Source organism: Megalopta genalis, chromosome 3 (assembly GCF_051020955.1).
Source record: "Megalopta genalis isolate 19385.01 chromosome 3, iyMegGena1_principal, whole genome shotgun sequence".
Taxonomy (NCBI): Eukaryota; Metazoa; Arthropoda; class Insecta; order Hymenoptera; family Halictidae; genus Megalopta; species Megalopta genalis.
In genome coordinates, this window is record NC_135015.1 from 9,635,051 (window position 1) to 9,651,972 (window position 16,922).

At 40.5% G+C, this 16,922-nt stretch overlaps 1 protein-coding gene across 1 annotated transcript in view; it reads left to right on the forward strand.

The window, feature by feature from the left end:
- RyR (Ryanodine receptor) overlaps positions 1 to 16,922 on the forward strand; it is a 46,997-nt gene that overhangs the window by 11,105 nt on the left and 18,970 nt on the right. The window contains 17 exon segments of the mRNA XM_076519909.1: positions 5,337 to 5,441; positions 6,206 to 6,304; positions 8,665 to 8,742; positions 8,809 to 8,884; positions 9,168 to 9,280; positions 9,480 to 9,679; positions 10,218 to 10,400; positions 10,490 to 10,661; positions 10,878 to 11,047; positions 11,207 to 11,331; positions 11,415 to 11,785; positions 11,874 to 12,205; positions 12,692 to 13,800; positions 13,873 to 14,081; positions 14,307 to 14,406; positions 16,120 to 16,318; positions 16,429 to 16,802. Of these exon segments, the coding sequence (XP_076376024.1) occupies positions 5,337 to 5,441; positions 6,206 to 6,304; positions 8,665 to 8,742; positions 8,809 to 8,884; positions 9,168 to 9,280; positions 9,480 to 9,679; positions 10,218 to 10,400; positions 10,490 to 10,661; positions 10,878 to 11,047; positions 11,207 to 11,331; positions 11,415 to 11,785; positions 11,874 to 12,205; positions 12,692 to 13,800; positions 13,873 to 14,081; positions 14,307 to 14,406; positions 16,120 to 16,318; positions 16,429 to 16,802 (4,015 nt within the window).

Sequence of the window (16,922 nt, forward strand, 5' to 3'; positions counted from 1 at the left end):
TATATTTAATAAAATTATTGATCAGTTTCCATGAGTTGTTAGTAGGTTTGACATATGTGAATTCAATATGTTTGTTTTATAATTCTATCTTTGGTTATAAATATTGGTAAAAAATAGATTCTGTAACTTATTGAGTGTTAGTATAAGATCGCACATATAAAGCCTTATTGTAAAAGATCAAGAAGTTGCACATAAATATATGATTTCAGTGAGAAAATGTGCTCGACCGGTTTTAGATATTTTAAGCCCTATATGTAGCGCGTCTTCCGAACTTCCGGGAATTTTTGTAGCGTCACCGCATCGCCTGACAAAAATGTAGAGTGTGGCAAGATAAGTCGCGTGTCGTTTCGCATAACGCGACTTACATATGTTAATACACCCTACAGCAGGCATTGTAAATGAATGCAACACACCGCGGCGGACTGTGTAATGTCGAATGCGTCTACGCAACGAGTGTTAGACATTTGTCGCGTGAAAGTACGACGCACGGGATCACTGCCGTGTTTCTTTTACAGTTAATAGCTTACTTAGCGAGATTACTTAGTAGTTCTCAAACGGTCGATTAGCTGAGATTTTTTATTAGTAGCAGCAAATACATTCGTATTTTTATAAGCAATTTCTAATAACTCGTATTTTGAACTGCTATTTGAATGAAAATTTTTAACATGTTCATTAACAATTATGAGTTACGTTATTGGTGGTAAAAGTCATTCGTGGAGCACGGTTTTTCATACGAAATGTACCAAAAATATATCGTTCCATATTTAAAAATGTTTTATTAAAGTATAACGAAAATATCACTGCAATATTTATGAAGCTTTCCTATTAAAAGCGTAATGAGATTATGGAAAGCATTTAGTGTGGCTTCGAGGAATATTTTGCGTTGTGACGTGGCACTTGACGTGCTAAGTTCCTCTTTTGCGTGGCACAATCATTAAAAAGTCTATAGATAGGCTTGTATTTCACAAGTTCCTACAAGTGAAGGGACTGTTAATGCATGGGTAATACAAATACGTAGTGACCGCAAAATAGGTGATCAAACTTTGTTAGAATATTCCACCTCTCATAAAGATGAGAAAAGGTCACCTGAGCATGTGAGCCACGCTTTATAGCAAAACAATTATAGCAGAATAATTTTCAATCCATGCCGCCCCGGGGATCCACTTTTCAATTTGAAAATTCAAAGCATTATTTATAACAATGTGAAAGTTACGTTGTTAGTAGCTGAATTTTTAAAATTAAACTCCACAGCTTCGAGCATAAAATATCGTGTCCCCAATATTGATATCTAATGAAAATACTGCTTAATCCTCAGAGTGCAGTTCGCGTGTTATTCTCACCTAATTAGTCAATTTTCAGAAATTCAATTAAATAAATAACGGTTATATACACTAGGGATAACAGAAAGAATAAAAATTATCTAAGTTAATTGTAAGAAAAACAAATTAAGTGAATGTGTCTTTCCTCTTTTAACAATCGTAATAATATAAAATAATGTAATAATATCCTTAAATGATTCTAACATCTTTTTAGTTTTGCATTTAATGTGTTCATTTTTGTCATAAATGCATAAAATCTACAGTCTATTAAGAAGTCTATTAACTATGAAAACGGTCCATCGTCTGGGGGTTAATATACTTATCTGATTTTTCAAATACTTCGAAATGTACCTAACTTGGCGAACACACAATTTCAGTTTCAAGCTTCCAACTTTGAATATTGTTGCCTTGAACGTGAACGATGCTTAATCAAGACGCGCATCCCGAACAATGTTCCAAGAACTATCCCTCGCATAACTTTCATCGAAATTAGCCTCTGCAATTCGAATACGTGCTCTGATAAGTTCGAAGTCACAGAGAGGCCGCGTTTTAAAACCGACTTAATATATCTCGTGTCATTCAGAGAAAATTCTGCCTAGCACAGATGATTACCGTGATAGGATCGCGATGCTACGACAGTTATCCGTATATCATCGCATACGGAAAACGGGCTGTGATTGAGAAACGTCACGAAATTCTGACAGCCGATACGCTGAACTACAATACCACACGTGCACGCATACATACATATAACGTTGTTACCTGCACGGCTGTTCTCCGCGGAACGCGATTATATTCGCGGCCGCTTAATCGCGTTATCAGGCTGCCGCCGCGCCGCGACCCGCCGAGCCCGCGCGCCGGCCGACCGTTTAACACATGAGGCGCTAATTGCGAGCACGCGCGGATTCCGTATCACCGGGTCGCTGGTTGGATTAGGGTTCTAAATCTGATCCCAGCGCGGTCGAGTCACAGTTTAAAAATAATCGGCTGGATTAAAACGAGACGAATCACGTTCTTGTGCTCGTTCTTCGCTTTCTCTAATTGTTGTGATTGCACTCTGCGGTTCGGGAAGTTCGTGGATTAGGCTATTTACAGTGTACAGAGCTGAGAAGAAATCTTTTAGGCTTCGTTGCAACTTTGGTGTTAAGGAATGCGCACTTTAGGTTCACTGTTCATATTTCATCTTAATAATATAATTGTACTTGTTCAAAAGCGTGCACAGATTCGCTATTTATATTTTATATTGGCATTATTATTGTACCAGCATACGTTGCAACTTTACGTTCATGATGAATGCGTACAAAAGGTGGATATCTTATTTTTGCAATATTGTTGTACAAAATCTCAGGCCACGTTGCAGCTTCCCGTTTGAAGAACATGCACTTTAAATTCATTATTAATGTTGCAATTTTACGTTTTTAAAGAATGTGCACAAATTTAAATTTATCATTCATGTTTTATCGTAGCAACATCGTTGGCCAAGTCTCGGCCGACGTTGATACGTTGCATTTTTAAAGAGCGTGCCCATTAGATTCGCTGTACATATTTTATTTTGAGCGATATCATAGCAAAATTCTCAGCCTACGTTGTAACTTTACATTTCTAAAGAATGTGCACTTTTAATTCATTATTCTTGTTTTATCTAAACAATATTATTACGTTTTCATGTTTTTAAAGGATATACACAAAAGATTCATTATTCATATTTATCTTAGTTAAAAATATCGTTGTACAATGTACTTATTCCTGTTCAGAAAAGATTAATTATTGTACTAATATATTAACTGTAGATTTGGCTTGGATCTACGAGGTACGAGAAAGTGGGAATGTTACCAACTACGATGAATCTTCACGCTTTTATTCTTTGCATTTTGAAAGAAACTTTAAAGCTTTCTGGAGAGGGCAGCACCTAAAGACTTTGTCCTACCTTCTCTTTTGTTTTAAAACTATAGCTTGACCCAGTTTCGAGGAACATACATCATGCTTTATATTAAGGAAATACTGCGAGAACAAACGTCTTAATCTGAACGGCTGGCCTGCTTGGACTTATGCTTTCAAACGAAGTGAATTATTCATCCGTAAACGTTTTCGTCCTTCCCTAGCATTACACGTTTCCCTCGTCAATATTTACTCAAACTCTTAGTTAGATATAGGGCTTTAATAATTGCAAGGATATTAAGGGAAGCATCCTTATATAATATCTTCTGCATAATCCGACATAATGGTATCAAAAGGATCAAAGCATATAGATTAAACTGGTACGTAATTATTAACTATGGAATTTAATTCTCGTTTACGTAATTCTCGTTTTCTACAGTCTGCTTCTTGATTGCAAAAGTGATTGCTAAAATGGAACAGATTATTATTTCAATAGACATCTATTTGTCCTTTGCTTGGCAAATATGGTATGTACTATATGAAAAGTTTATTAAACAGTTAACATTATCACTTGTAGAGTTTTTAAACTGTCGATAGAAAACGACTAAGAAAAGGACACTCGCGACGTAACTACAAGACATCAATATTGTATATATGGTATTATTTATTCAGATCGAAACTATTCTCTGGGATAACAGGCTTTGACTTAAGGAGTTTACGTTTTATTTAAACGCAAAATCGCGTGACAGTTCGAGCCCGGTCTGACTCATGGCAGGCCCTGTTATGTAGAAGGATTGCCATCGCTGTTTCTTAAATAACACGGCTGCTTAGTAGTAACAACGGAATTGAATCCCAGACAGTACGAGTCGAAAACACCGACAAGTATTTCCCAGTTCGCTTGTGTAAACTCATTCGTGCATTCCCCAGCCGGTCCAAATTCGTGCTGGCACTGTGCGTAACATCTGCTGTTTGGCTTACATCATATTTTACCGTTTCGCAAAGGTCATCGTTATGCTCCTCGTATTTCCGACGCATCAATGAATCCTTTTTTCAACAGCTAATCTCGCCAGCCCACTACGATCCATCTCTAAATACGATTCTACCAACTGCAACAGAGAAAATCATCCCCCTTTCGACACTACAATGAACGCGTCATTAATGTACTGCATTGATACCAGTAGTAGTAGCGTAGTAATTGCTACAGAAAATCAGCGAATTGGCGTTACAATTTAAAGAAGATTTTTTTTTACTTATTTCGAATATTCTTTGCAATATTTTGTTAGTGAATAAAACGTTTTATTCTGACAGAGGGTGTACGTGTAAAAAACGTAAGCTCAGAATGCTTGAACTAATTGTGAGTAGAAATGGTCGATGATGGACAGACGCGGCAGTCAAGTCCAGTTGAATAGCACGACTACTTGGCTCTAATTCAAACGCAATTTTTTCGAACGCTAAATGAGGTGCAAGAGAATTTTGATCTGACAATTTCGACTCGCTGCTTTCTGTGGCTTTACAATTTTCCAGCTGAAACCACTAATTTTCCGACACCCTTCAATAAAGGGTGTCCACTGAACCGTGAACTCAAGGTCAGTGTATTTATTGGTCGTCGAATTTGTGTTTGTGTCGGTTATAATGTGGCATTCATGGAAAAATGTGATGTCACTAGAAAAATCTCGAAGTCACGATCGCATTTTGGATAATTAAAACTATAAAAGAATTGAAATATATTTATCAACATGTCAAACATATATGATAGAATTATCTCTCAAGCCAAATTTAGAAATGAAATTTCACATTAATACTGAGAGAGTATTGAGTATCATACACTTTAACTTTTCAATTTCTTTTTTATTCTGTCGAATAAATTACTTTGATTTTATGGAATTCTCGAGGTTTCTAGGTTAGTAGTAAACACCAGCATTTGGATGAGCAGACTCATCTATTTTTTCCGTGCGAATATTTGGTTTTAAAAAACTACCTAGTTAATAATTGCAAGGTTCCAAGGAGTTTTGGTCGAACAGTTTCGAAAAGGATCAGCGCTTGCTCAAGCTCCACCAAGTGAACTTCAACTTAACTTGGTAGAGCGATGCATGAAAATGAGGGATCAACGAGAAACTAACTGGGGATTGAAATTTTCAGGAGGACATGGTGTGTCTCTCCTGCACAGCGACTGGCGAAAGGGTTTGCCTCGCAGCCGAGGGTTTCGGTAACAGACACTGCTTTCTCGAGAACATCGCGGACAAGGTAATCGTTGTTAATCAATACAATCAATTTCGAGTACAGGACAAGGCGGAAGCTTAGCGTGGAGATAATTGTCAGTAATTCCCTTCGAGACAGATCCCGATGGGAATACCGAACTAATCCGCGGAGTTGTGCCTCTTAACGATCTGAAAAACATGACTTCTAGAACTTTGTTCTGAAAATCAATGAACTTAAAAAGTTCATGAAGATTACGTTAACGTATCATTTCGTCCAGTAGGTGAATGAGAAAAATCTATAAAAATTGATTTCTGACAAAATACGAGATTTTCATGACGAGTTTCGTACAATGATATTTAGGATTTTATACCAAAAAAATTAGGATCAGTATATATACTTTTAAATAATGTGTTAGTAAATTAACCATTTGCACTCGAGTGACGACTTTAAGGCATCATTAAAAATTGCCTCGTCATAATTAACGACAATGTCTACATTCGTAAATCTGCTTTGGTTTAATAAATTGCTAAAAACTGAAAGCTGGTATGAGTAAATATACCTAATTACATACAAACAAAATGTAAACGATGAAGAAATGTTTGCTTTGTGAAAGTTAAATAGCTTTGAGTGCAAACGGTTAAATTATTCTATTCATGTTCTAGAAGAAAAAATTGTAAATTCTAAATTAACGTTGATTAAACTTTTTTCACACTGCCATACAATAATACCGCGGTCCTATTGTAGTTTAAATATTCGCTAATTCGTTAGCAGGTGCTGATTATGATTATCGTTTTTCTTTGTGGTTGTAGAACATACCCCCGGACCTGTCGCAATGCGTATTCGTAATAGAACAAGCGCTCTCGGTGAGAGCGCTGCAGGAACTGGTTACCGCTGCCGGTTCCGAGACGGTAACGTAACACTTCTTTATTACCCAACACTATGCGAGGAACATCATACATCGCCGACATTACCGGTGTAACTCTGCCGAACGAATTCCGTAGTTCTTTCTCTCTGTCTCTCTTTCTCTTTTCTCTCACAAGTCGTAGCTATATCAACACCATCGGCAATGCGTTTTTTTCCTGTGCAGACGTTCGCGTTCTATTTTTACGCGTAATTTTGCACTTCCGTACACTTGCACGTTGCAGAAAGAATCGCAACATGTTTTTTAATTTGCGACCGAACTGATTCCCCTATGCATCGTTTGATGTTCTGTAACACGTTGACTGCTATGTGTGGGTGAAACGATTATTTGTAAGAACCTGGGAGATACAGGAGGATCCAAAGGGTAGTCGTTAGATTGCGAAACTTTACGTTTAGTACGTAACGAATACCATTTTAAAGAATTCGTATATATAAAACCTCTTTGAAGAATCATAAAATACAATCTTAATGGAATTTAGTATACTAAAATACACATTCTCACAAGTCAGCACGAAAGTGACTGATTTTCAACTTTTCATAGAAAACTGCAACACGAATTCATTTATTTAACAATTCTCCATAATTCTATTCGAGTTTCGCTAATTGCCATTCTGTCGTTTTAATTAGTCTGGTATTTCTAGCATCAGACCTCAAGTTCATTTTGAAACTGTGTCTAAAAACAAATTTAACAGTTATATTTTTCTACTGACTTCAAAGTACACGAGTTATCTCACCTCATTTTTTAATTAGAACTAGCAATGACTTTTCGAATCGTGGACGACCAAGGGTTAAGGAAGCGATGAAATGGAGAACTATTACTATTACCACCGTTTCTAGACGATCTGCATAGGAGTGGGCCATAAAATCTGTTTGAGTACACGTCGAATGCAGGAGAAATTAATCAGCAACGCTGTTGTCCTGTTCGTTTTTATGTACGATTTTGTCCACTAATTGAAATCGGAACGATGCACTTAGAAAGTAGACTTACGCGACACTCCCGGCCTGTCCATGTATCTTTTCCCCGCGTTGGCGGCGTTTTTTGCGGACGAGGACGGTGACGATTTTCTGAATGCATCCGCACGCACAAACTCCGATCACTTCGCTCCAAAAACAAACTTTCATCCCATAATTGTGGCATGCGTCCATGTAGCAACGTGTAACCAAGGTCACGTCACGTATTGTCTTTCGTCATTCATATTTTTCGGATTACCTTGTCTCTCTAGAACGAAATACACAAAAAGGTATCAATTAAAAGATATTGTTTTATGAAAGCATATCATGTTCACCTTCGTATAAATATCTATTTGCAGTAATTTCTCCCAATTCGCGGTCAAATTGCGCACAAAAGTGGACAATTTGGGAAGAGGAGATATGATTATTCGAGTCTTTCGGTTCGTTTTTATAGTTACCGATTGTCAACAACTATAAAAACGAGACGCAAGGATCGAATAATCGTATCTCCTCTTCCCAAATTGTTTATCTTTGTGCGCAATCTGACTGCGAATTAGGAAAAAATTACTGTAGCTAAATAAATTAACTATTTGAAAAAAAATGGAAAACAGAGAAATACGGTGATCCTTTCACTTTGTCTTTGTCCCGCCCACACGCAGCCCCCGAAATGCAATTTTGTTGCCCACATTTTTGTTCGTTGCCCCGATCGTAAGCGTGTACGCAACCCGCAAATCCGCAATGCGAGAATCATCCAGTTACCTATCGAAAGGCACCGTAGGCGTTTTTTACCATTCTGAACCACCATATTCATTACACTCACGATTGCCAACGAACGAGATTCACAACTCTTATGTTTCTCTTTGCAGCAGCAAGAAAGTTTAGTAAGTATACTTTTCGTATTCACTTCAGGTCACCGTTTCTGTTCACGCTTCGGTAACATGGTCTCGCTTGTGTTTCTCTCTCATTTGATCTCTTCTGTTGTTTTCTATCACATTTCTCTAGTTCATCATCATTTTCTGTCTAATTCGTTGATGCTCCACGGCTTTTCTGTTACGGATTGCGATCATGCGCTTATTATACGTTAACGCTCGTCCGTTGCATTTTATGTACTATGTACGTGTATGATATTGTATGTAATGTATGTAGACACGTCACGCTGCCACTGTTCACGATCATGATTCTTCCGTTTCTTTTTACGTTCGATCGTCTTCTCATGAGCTTCGTATTAATATTGACTCGTCAGCGATCCGTTCTTTATGGCCTTCTCTTATCAGTACGCTTATTTCTTCTTATTTGTTTTTTCTTTTAATTTTAACCGAGTTTCGATCTGTCAGTACTTTAGGCTAGTGTTGGCCTCGTGGCGATCATGTTACACCGTTTCTCCTCGTAATTGTAGGGAAAAGGTACCGGATCAGGGCACAGAACTCTACTTTACGGTAACGCGATTTTATTGAGGCACCAGAACAGCGACATGGTAAGAATCTAGTCGCGCGTTAACGATCCTTTTGTACCGCAAATTAATCACTGTTATTCTTCGCAGTATTTGGCTTGTCTGTCGACCAGCTCGTCCAACGACAAGTTGGCTTTCGACGTCGGTCTGCAACAACATTCTCAAGGTTGGTCGAAGAAATATTTACATGGAGCTTCCGTTTCTCTTTCATCTAACAGACCCTTAACTCTGTTAGCATCTCACGAGCTTCCCAAACACCGTCCAGATAGACTTTCAACAAAATAAATAAGCTCTCGCGTGTATTCTCATTTTTCACTAGAGAAACTTATTTTACGCGAATGATGTGTTTCAATTGCATAAAAAGTGGGAGCTATTTTACCCTGAGGTGTTAAAAGGGTTATTTAATCTTTCCATATTCGGTGTTCTATACTGCATCCTGTTTGCTATAGGGGAGGCTTGTTGGTGGACGGTTCATCCAGCTTCGAAACAAAGATCCGAGGGTGAGAAGGTCCGAGTAGGAGACGATCTCATTCTAGTATCCGTGGCCACCGAGAGATACTTGGTAAACAGTCATGTATTAATGCATATACGCAGGAACACATGAAATGAAACTGATTCACAATCGTATCCACTTCGTGAGAAAAGTCTATATACTTTATTGGCCTGGTTCCCGAGCGCAACCACTTTGCCAATGATCCATCAAAGTTCCTGCCGTGCTACAGATTTCGTGCTCCCGATCAATGTGTTCAAATATCTTTCAGCATACCACCAAAGAGAACGACTTGTCGGTGGTGAATGCCTCGTTCCACGTAACCCACTGGTCCGTGCAACCATACGGCACAGGAATCAGCCGGATGAAATATGTCGGTTATGTGTTCGGCGGGGATGTCCTGCGGTTCTTTCATGGCGGTGACGAATGCCTTACTATACCGTCGTCCTGGAGCACGGCACCGAGTCAAAAGTAAATCTCCGTTGTACTTATTGTTTGTTTTGTCTCCAGGTATAATTATCAAACTTTGTGCAGAATAAAAATTGTCTTCATTTATTACAAGACGCAGAAACTACGTAGACATTTGTTCCGTTTCTCAGTAATTTCAATGAATTGATGATAATATAATAATATCTTCAATTTGTTCAACTGTCTTTGCGATTTTGCATTTGATCAACTTATTTTCGTCACAAATGCATAAAATCTGAGGTCCAGTAATTACTCCTAATTCTTAGTTATCGAAAGTTATATCGCATTATTCGGTGCTTTGTTCTCTTTACAAAAGACGAGGTTTCATCGGAAGATGTTCTTTTACAAGTTGTGATTATTGAATCATTGGATCATTGGATCATTGAATCATATCTTGATTATACCAAATTACATGGGAAGTAAGCTAAACATTCCTCTGTACACAGATGTGGAAAAAAAATTGTTATCAATTCTAAGGGGAATTCCAATTTTCAAGTGATAAGTTCGGAAGTTTCTAATGTGGCATATCCGCTGGTTACAGTATAGTGATCTACGAAGGTGGCAGCGTGATGAGTCAAGCGCGATCTTTATGGAGGCTGGAGTTAGCAAGAACGAAATGGGCAGGTGGGTTCATCAATTGGCTGCACCCGATGAGAATCAGACACCTGACAACCGGCCGATATCTTGGCGTAAAAGAAAACAACGAACTGTACCTGGTCGATAGGTGGGCAACTATATTTAGAAAAGGCCAGCAATCGGATATCGTGCTCATTTAAATATGCACATACTAACCGAATGTACTTTTCTTGACAGGAACGAAGGAACGATTGAAACTTCGACGTTCTGGCTGAGGCAAGAGAAGGACGATCAAAAAATCGTTCTCGAAGATAAGGATCTTGAAGTCATTGGGATGCCAATTATCAAATATGGTGACTCGACTGTTATCATGCAACATGCTACCACCTGTCTCTGGGTTTCGTACAAGGTGCTTTACCATTAAAATTTGTTTAGCTCCTTAAATGATCTGTGCCGTCGAAAAATGTGGTCCAAGAAATATTGACCAGTTTTCTTTTAGCAAATGTTTGGAACACTGTGTCCTTTAATTAGACTGAAATTGCGTCCTCGAATATGTAAAACATAAATGACAGTCATAGACTAGTCAGTTACCGGAGGAAGTGTTAATTACGTATTGAATTCATAGTCGTACGAGACGAAGAAGAAGGGCGTCGGCAAAGTGGAGGAGAAGCAAGCGGTACTTCACGAGGAAGGGAAAATGGACGACGGTCTGGACTTCTCCCGGTCGCAAGAGGAGGAGTCCCGTACAGCTCGCGTGATCAGGAAATGCAGCAGCTTGTTTACTCAGTTCATCACGTGAGTGTCTAACGATCGGGTGTACTGGATTCGTTCACATTGAAACCTGAAACTGAATATGGTAGAGGCTTGGATGGAACCGTACAGAGCCGTTACAAACCAAACGTAAATACATTTACGTGGGCAGGCAGGTCGCTAAAAGGACCGAATATGTTTTAGAGGCCTAGAGACGCTGCAAGTAGATAGAAGAGCGTCTATGTTCTTCCAAAATGTGAATCTGAACGAAATGGTGATGTGTCTGGAAGACTTGATTAATTATTTTGCCCAACCCGAGGACGACATGGGTAAGGATTTGTTTTTCGATCATCCTCGAGCTCTCTAACAAACATCGAAACTGATACCCACGAATTTTTATTACCGTTTACAGAGCATGAAGAGAAACAAAACAGATTTCGAGCTTTGAGAAATCGTCAAGATCTGTTCCAAGAGGAGGGCATATTGAATCTGATTCTGGAGGCTATCGACAAAATCAACGTGATCACTTCGCAAGGCTTTCTCGTGGCGCTTTCGGGAGATGAGAGCGGACAGGCCTGGGACCAAATATCCGGATACCTGTACCAGCTGTTGGCCGCAATTATCAAAGGAAATCACACGAATTGCGCGCAATTTGCTAACAGCAACCGTCTAAATTGGCTGTTCAGCAGGTTGGGTTCGCAAGCTTCCAGCGAAGGCACTGGAATGCTGGATGTACTTCATTGCGTTCTCATCGATTCACCCGAGGCTTTAAACATGATGAGAGTAAGTAGCCAACGATTAAAGTGCAAGATCAACGTTGATCTCAAAGAGTTCGGTTCAACATAATGTATGAAAACGTTCTCCTTCATAGGACGAACATATTAAGGTCATCATATCATTGCTCGAGAAACACGGAAGGGACCCTAAAGTATTGGACGTTCTTTGTTCACTGTGTGTCGGTAATGGAGTCGCGGTACGCTCGTCGCAGAACAATATTTGCGACTTTCTTCTACCAGGAAAGAATCTCTTGCTGCAGACGCAGCTGGTAGACCACGTAGCCAGCGTTAGGCCGAACATATTCGTCGGTAGGGTCGAGGGTTCGGCACTTTACCAGAAATGGTACTTCGAAGTCACTGTCGATCACATCGAACAGACCACGCACATGATGCCTCACCTAAGAATCGGCTGGGCGAATACTGCTGGGTATGTTTATAACTATCACATATGCGTGATACTAATTTTTAACACGTTAACTTGCGAATATCGACCCCAAGAACTCCCACAATATTAAAGTCATTTAATCAATGAAACCAAGCCTAGATACTCAAAATTTGCTATCACAACAGTTAGTTGAACTCCTCTGCATTCTAAAAATCTTAATGACATTCAATTTATTCGAGTATATTGTAATAAAAATGAATTTCAAATCCCAGTTAAAAATTAGTGTCATCAATGCCGCGTTCAACGCGTTAACTTGATTTTGAAATCCATTTTTATTGTAATATATTGAACGAACTGAATGCTACTAGGATTTTTAGAAGACGAAACTGATATTTCCTATTTTTAACTTTCTAATTTCAGCACCATTAACTAAAATGTCTTTGATATTATTGGAATTTGTCGGTCGATATTTGACACTTCACCTTTCAACTTAACTTTTTAACGAATATTAATTTTTTTCCATTGAAGATACATGCCGTACCCTGGCGGTGGCGAAAAGTGGGGCGGCAATGGTGTAGGAGACGACCTCTATTCGTTCGGTTTCGACGGCGCGTATTTGTGGACAGGTGGCAGAAGGACCCAGGTGGTGATCAACGCGAAGGAGCCTTATATTAGAAAAAGCGACGTGATCGGTTGCGCTCTGGACCTTACCGTGCCTATAATCACGTTCACCTTCAACGGAACACCCATCTTAGGATCCTTCAGAAACTTCAACCTGGACGGCATGTTCTTCCCTTCGATCAGCTGCTCTTCGAAATTATCCTGTAGATTCCTCTTGGGCGGTGACCACGGTCGTCTCAAGTTCCAGCCCCCGGAAGAGTTCTCGCCCCTCGTGGAAAGTCTATTGCCTCAACAGATCTTGTCTTTGGATCCGTGCTTCTACTTCGGGAACATGAACAAAGTAGTGCTGGCTGGACCGTGGATGGTCGAGGACGACACTGCTTTCGTTCCTGCCCCAGTTGACACGTCGATGATCAACTTGCCTTCGTACGTCGAACAGATCAGAGACAAGCTGGCCGAGAACATTCACGAAATGTGGGCCATGAACAAGATCGAAGCTGGCTGGATCTACGGCGAGCACAGGGACGACTTGAGGAAGATTCACCCGTGTATCGTTCAGTTCGAGAAGCTACCAGCCGCGGAGAAGCGTTACGACACTCAGCTGGCTGTGCAGACACTGAAGACAATCTTGGCTCTGGGATATTACATCACCACGGACAAACCACCTTCCAGGATAAAGACCCTCAGACTACCGAACGAGCCTTTCCTACAGAGCAGCGGGTACAAGCCGGCTCCTCTCGATCTCACTGCCATCACACTTACGCCAAAAATGGAGGAACTGGTCGACCAGCTAGCCGAGAACACACACAACTTGTGGGCCAAAGAGAGAATCAGTCAGGGCTGGACTTATGGCCTGAACGAAGACTCGGAAATGCGGAGAAGTCCGCATCTGGTACCCTATCCGAAGGTTGACGACGCCATTAAGAAAGCCAATCGTGACACCGCTAGCGAGACTGTCAGGACTTTACTGGTCTACGGGTACATGCTTGATCCGCCTACCGGAGAGCAGCACGAAGGTTCCTATAATAACAGTTTTTGTTCAACCGTCGAAACTGGAGCCATGTTAATGAACTTTTTCGTTTCCACAGCTTTACTCTTGGAAGCCAGCCGTTTGCGACAATCATCCTTTAGAACATATCGAGTGGAGAAACATTACGCGGTGAGCAGTGGAAAATGGTACTTCGAGTTCGAGGTCCTGACAGCTGGTCCCATGCGTGTTGGTTGGGCTAAAGCTGATTGCATGCCTGGCAGCATGCTAGGCAGCGATGAGAATACTTGGGCGTTCGATGGTTACAACGTAAGTATTCGGATTGCAACTAGCCGACTCGCGACTGCCGAGCCCCGATCAAAGTAGACATTGAGTTTAGATGCGATTTCGTGAAACGAATTTGAATGTTGACTGCGATTTGCCTACGCGCGGTTCTCGCAGCCGAGTAAATTGAAACGTTCTCAGCGCTCGCGGTAAGACGTGAACAGCGACTAAACTGGTGCATAAATAATTGATATCCATCGTGAACATCAGGTGACTAAAGTACACGCCGGTAGCCACGAGTCGTTCGGCCACAAATATCAAGTGGGCGACGTGGTTGGATGTTTCATTGACGTCGCGGACAGAACGATCAGTAAGAGTACAATTTTTCAACAACCGATCTAGACGGTCCACCAACTTTTTTTGAGTTTTCTCGTCCACCATTGTTGTCTTTGTCTCTATATGTTACGTTCATGTTGACTTGGTTTTCTATTTTCTTTTTCTGTTACTCCGCTCTGTTGTCCTTGTACCCCCCGAGGCGATCGGAACCGATTGCGGGTTCCCTTCGACAGTGTGGCTTAACTTCTATCGACGTCGTAGGAATTCTGAGGAGATCGTTTTCTACATGTACAGTTTACCGACTCAGTGTTGACGCCGATTGTTCTATGTTTCATCCTCACACGACCCCCCCATCGCCCCCAAATCACTGTACCGATGTCGCGCGAACATTAAACACGATAAGAACGTCGAGCGGACCCGTAGCCGAGAGTAATGCCGTTGAATTTGGTGAAATTTTATTTTAAAGGAGGAAAAAGTATACTCAGGCACAGCCGAAACATTTGGCAAACAATGGCAGGTTGGAGACGTTGTCGGGGTATTCCTGGATCTAATTGACCGAACGATTAGTAAGACGGAATCTTTAAGCGAAAGCTTCAGCTGCCATTACAAGCTATCCACACGTACAATTTGATCGAATGAGATAGACTACTGGATACAGACGCTGTAAAACGTAGCAACACCATTTACGATTCAACGAAAGTCCAAAGTCAGACGAAGCTGTGATCACACGACATATCGTAGAACGACCGATTTCATTTCGATTTCGATTCTCCGCGATCATGACCAAGATAATCTTAACCCTTGACGGTGCATTGTACAATAATAGCTTTGTGAACACTACTGTCGATATTATTCTATTCTTTCAAGATATTCTGGGAACTTCGAACTGATCGTAGAAACCAGTACTGTTAAGGGTTAACGAAAACACGTAATTATTAGCTGTCCCTAGTTTGTGCAGTCGAGATGAATGTTATTCGCTTGATCGTCTAATTACTGTTCCATCCTGTCATCGCAGCAACGCTTTCGTGCACATTAAATTTCCATCGCACAGGAGTCTCGATGTATTCTTCGAATCATACTCGATCAGATCAGCAATCACGTTTTCTCTTGCCTCTTATTCGTATCCAGTATTCTACTCGGTGTTGTGCCATCAACGCCAGTAGTGCTTCAGTAATTCATAGAGATCACGTTTACTAACCACCGATTCAGACTAAAACCAAATTAAAATCGCTACACACTCCAGAATAATTCGCAAAGTCAAACACAACATCGTTAAAACGTTTGAGCAACGCCGATTAACTCTGGAAGTACTAAAATCGTTCAAAAATCTCACCGGACTAACGTACTAATCCTTCGGACCTCACTGTATGTTGTCCCGTCAGTTTTATTCACTTTTTTTTCTTAAACCAATTGTTTCAACAACAAATATATCCGTTTTTTTTTAAATTATTTAACACTATAGTTATCTATGCATGCGTAAATTCTATTCGAATCATTTTTGCACTCGCTTTGCATAGTTCTATGTAGTTGTGTTGTACGTATGTGTCTTAACGATCGTTGCTCGATTCTGATTGCAGTTAATCAGATTTTCTAACGCTTCAGTGCTGTGCCGTTGAATTCTCCAATCGCTAAATGGAATAATTGTTTGTCTCTTTTTAGCCGAGATTAATTTCTATACATCTAGCAATTATTTAAACCAGCGACGACTTAAACGGCAGCTGCGTTAACGCAATTTTCTGACATCTAGGCTTTTCGCTGAATGGAGAACTGTTGATGGACGCACTGGGTGGTGAAACATCTTTCGCCGATGTTCAAGGCGACTGTTTCGTGCCAGCTTTCACACTCGGTGTTGGACAGAAAGCGAAGCTAACGTTCGGGCAGGACGTGAACACTCTGAAATTCTTCACCACGTGCGGTTTACAAGAAGGATACGAACCCTTCTGCGTGTAAGCACGTTGAATTTTTTGTAAAATAGAAGTTTGTTTCCATAAGAAACAATTATATTGGTCTTCATATATGTAGAACGATTTCTATACGTATACGTTGGGCGTTACAGGAACATGAATCGACTGGTAACTTACTGGTACACAAAGGACCAACCGATCTTCGAGAATACAGACGACATGGCCGACACCAGGATAGATGTAGCCAGGATCCCCGCAGGATCCGATACCCCACCCTGCCTCAAGATTTCTCATAACACGTTCGAGACCATGGAGAAGGCAAACTGGGAGTTCCTCCGATTGTCTCTGCCTGTTATCTGCCTGTCGACGTTCATTTCAGAAAGCGAGAAATTGCGCAGGTGGCAGGAGATCAAAATGCGTCAAAATAGGCTGATGTGTGAACAGGTGGAACAAGTGCAGCAAGCCGTGCCCACGGCACAAATGGAGCAAATGATGAAGTCCGGTTTCAGCATGAGCGACATTAAAGGTATTGTACTATTGTAGCGCGAAATTCTTGCACCGTTTGTATCCTAAACTATTCTGCAAAATGTCTTGCCTAATTTTATCGCATTATGGTAACATATTATATTAATAAGTTAATTACAAT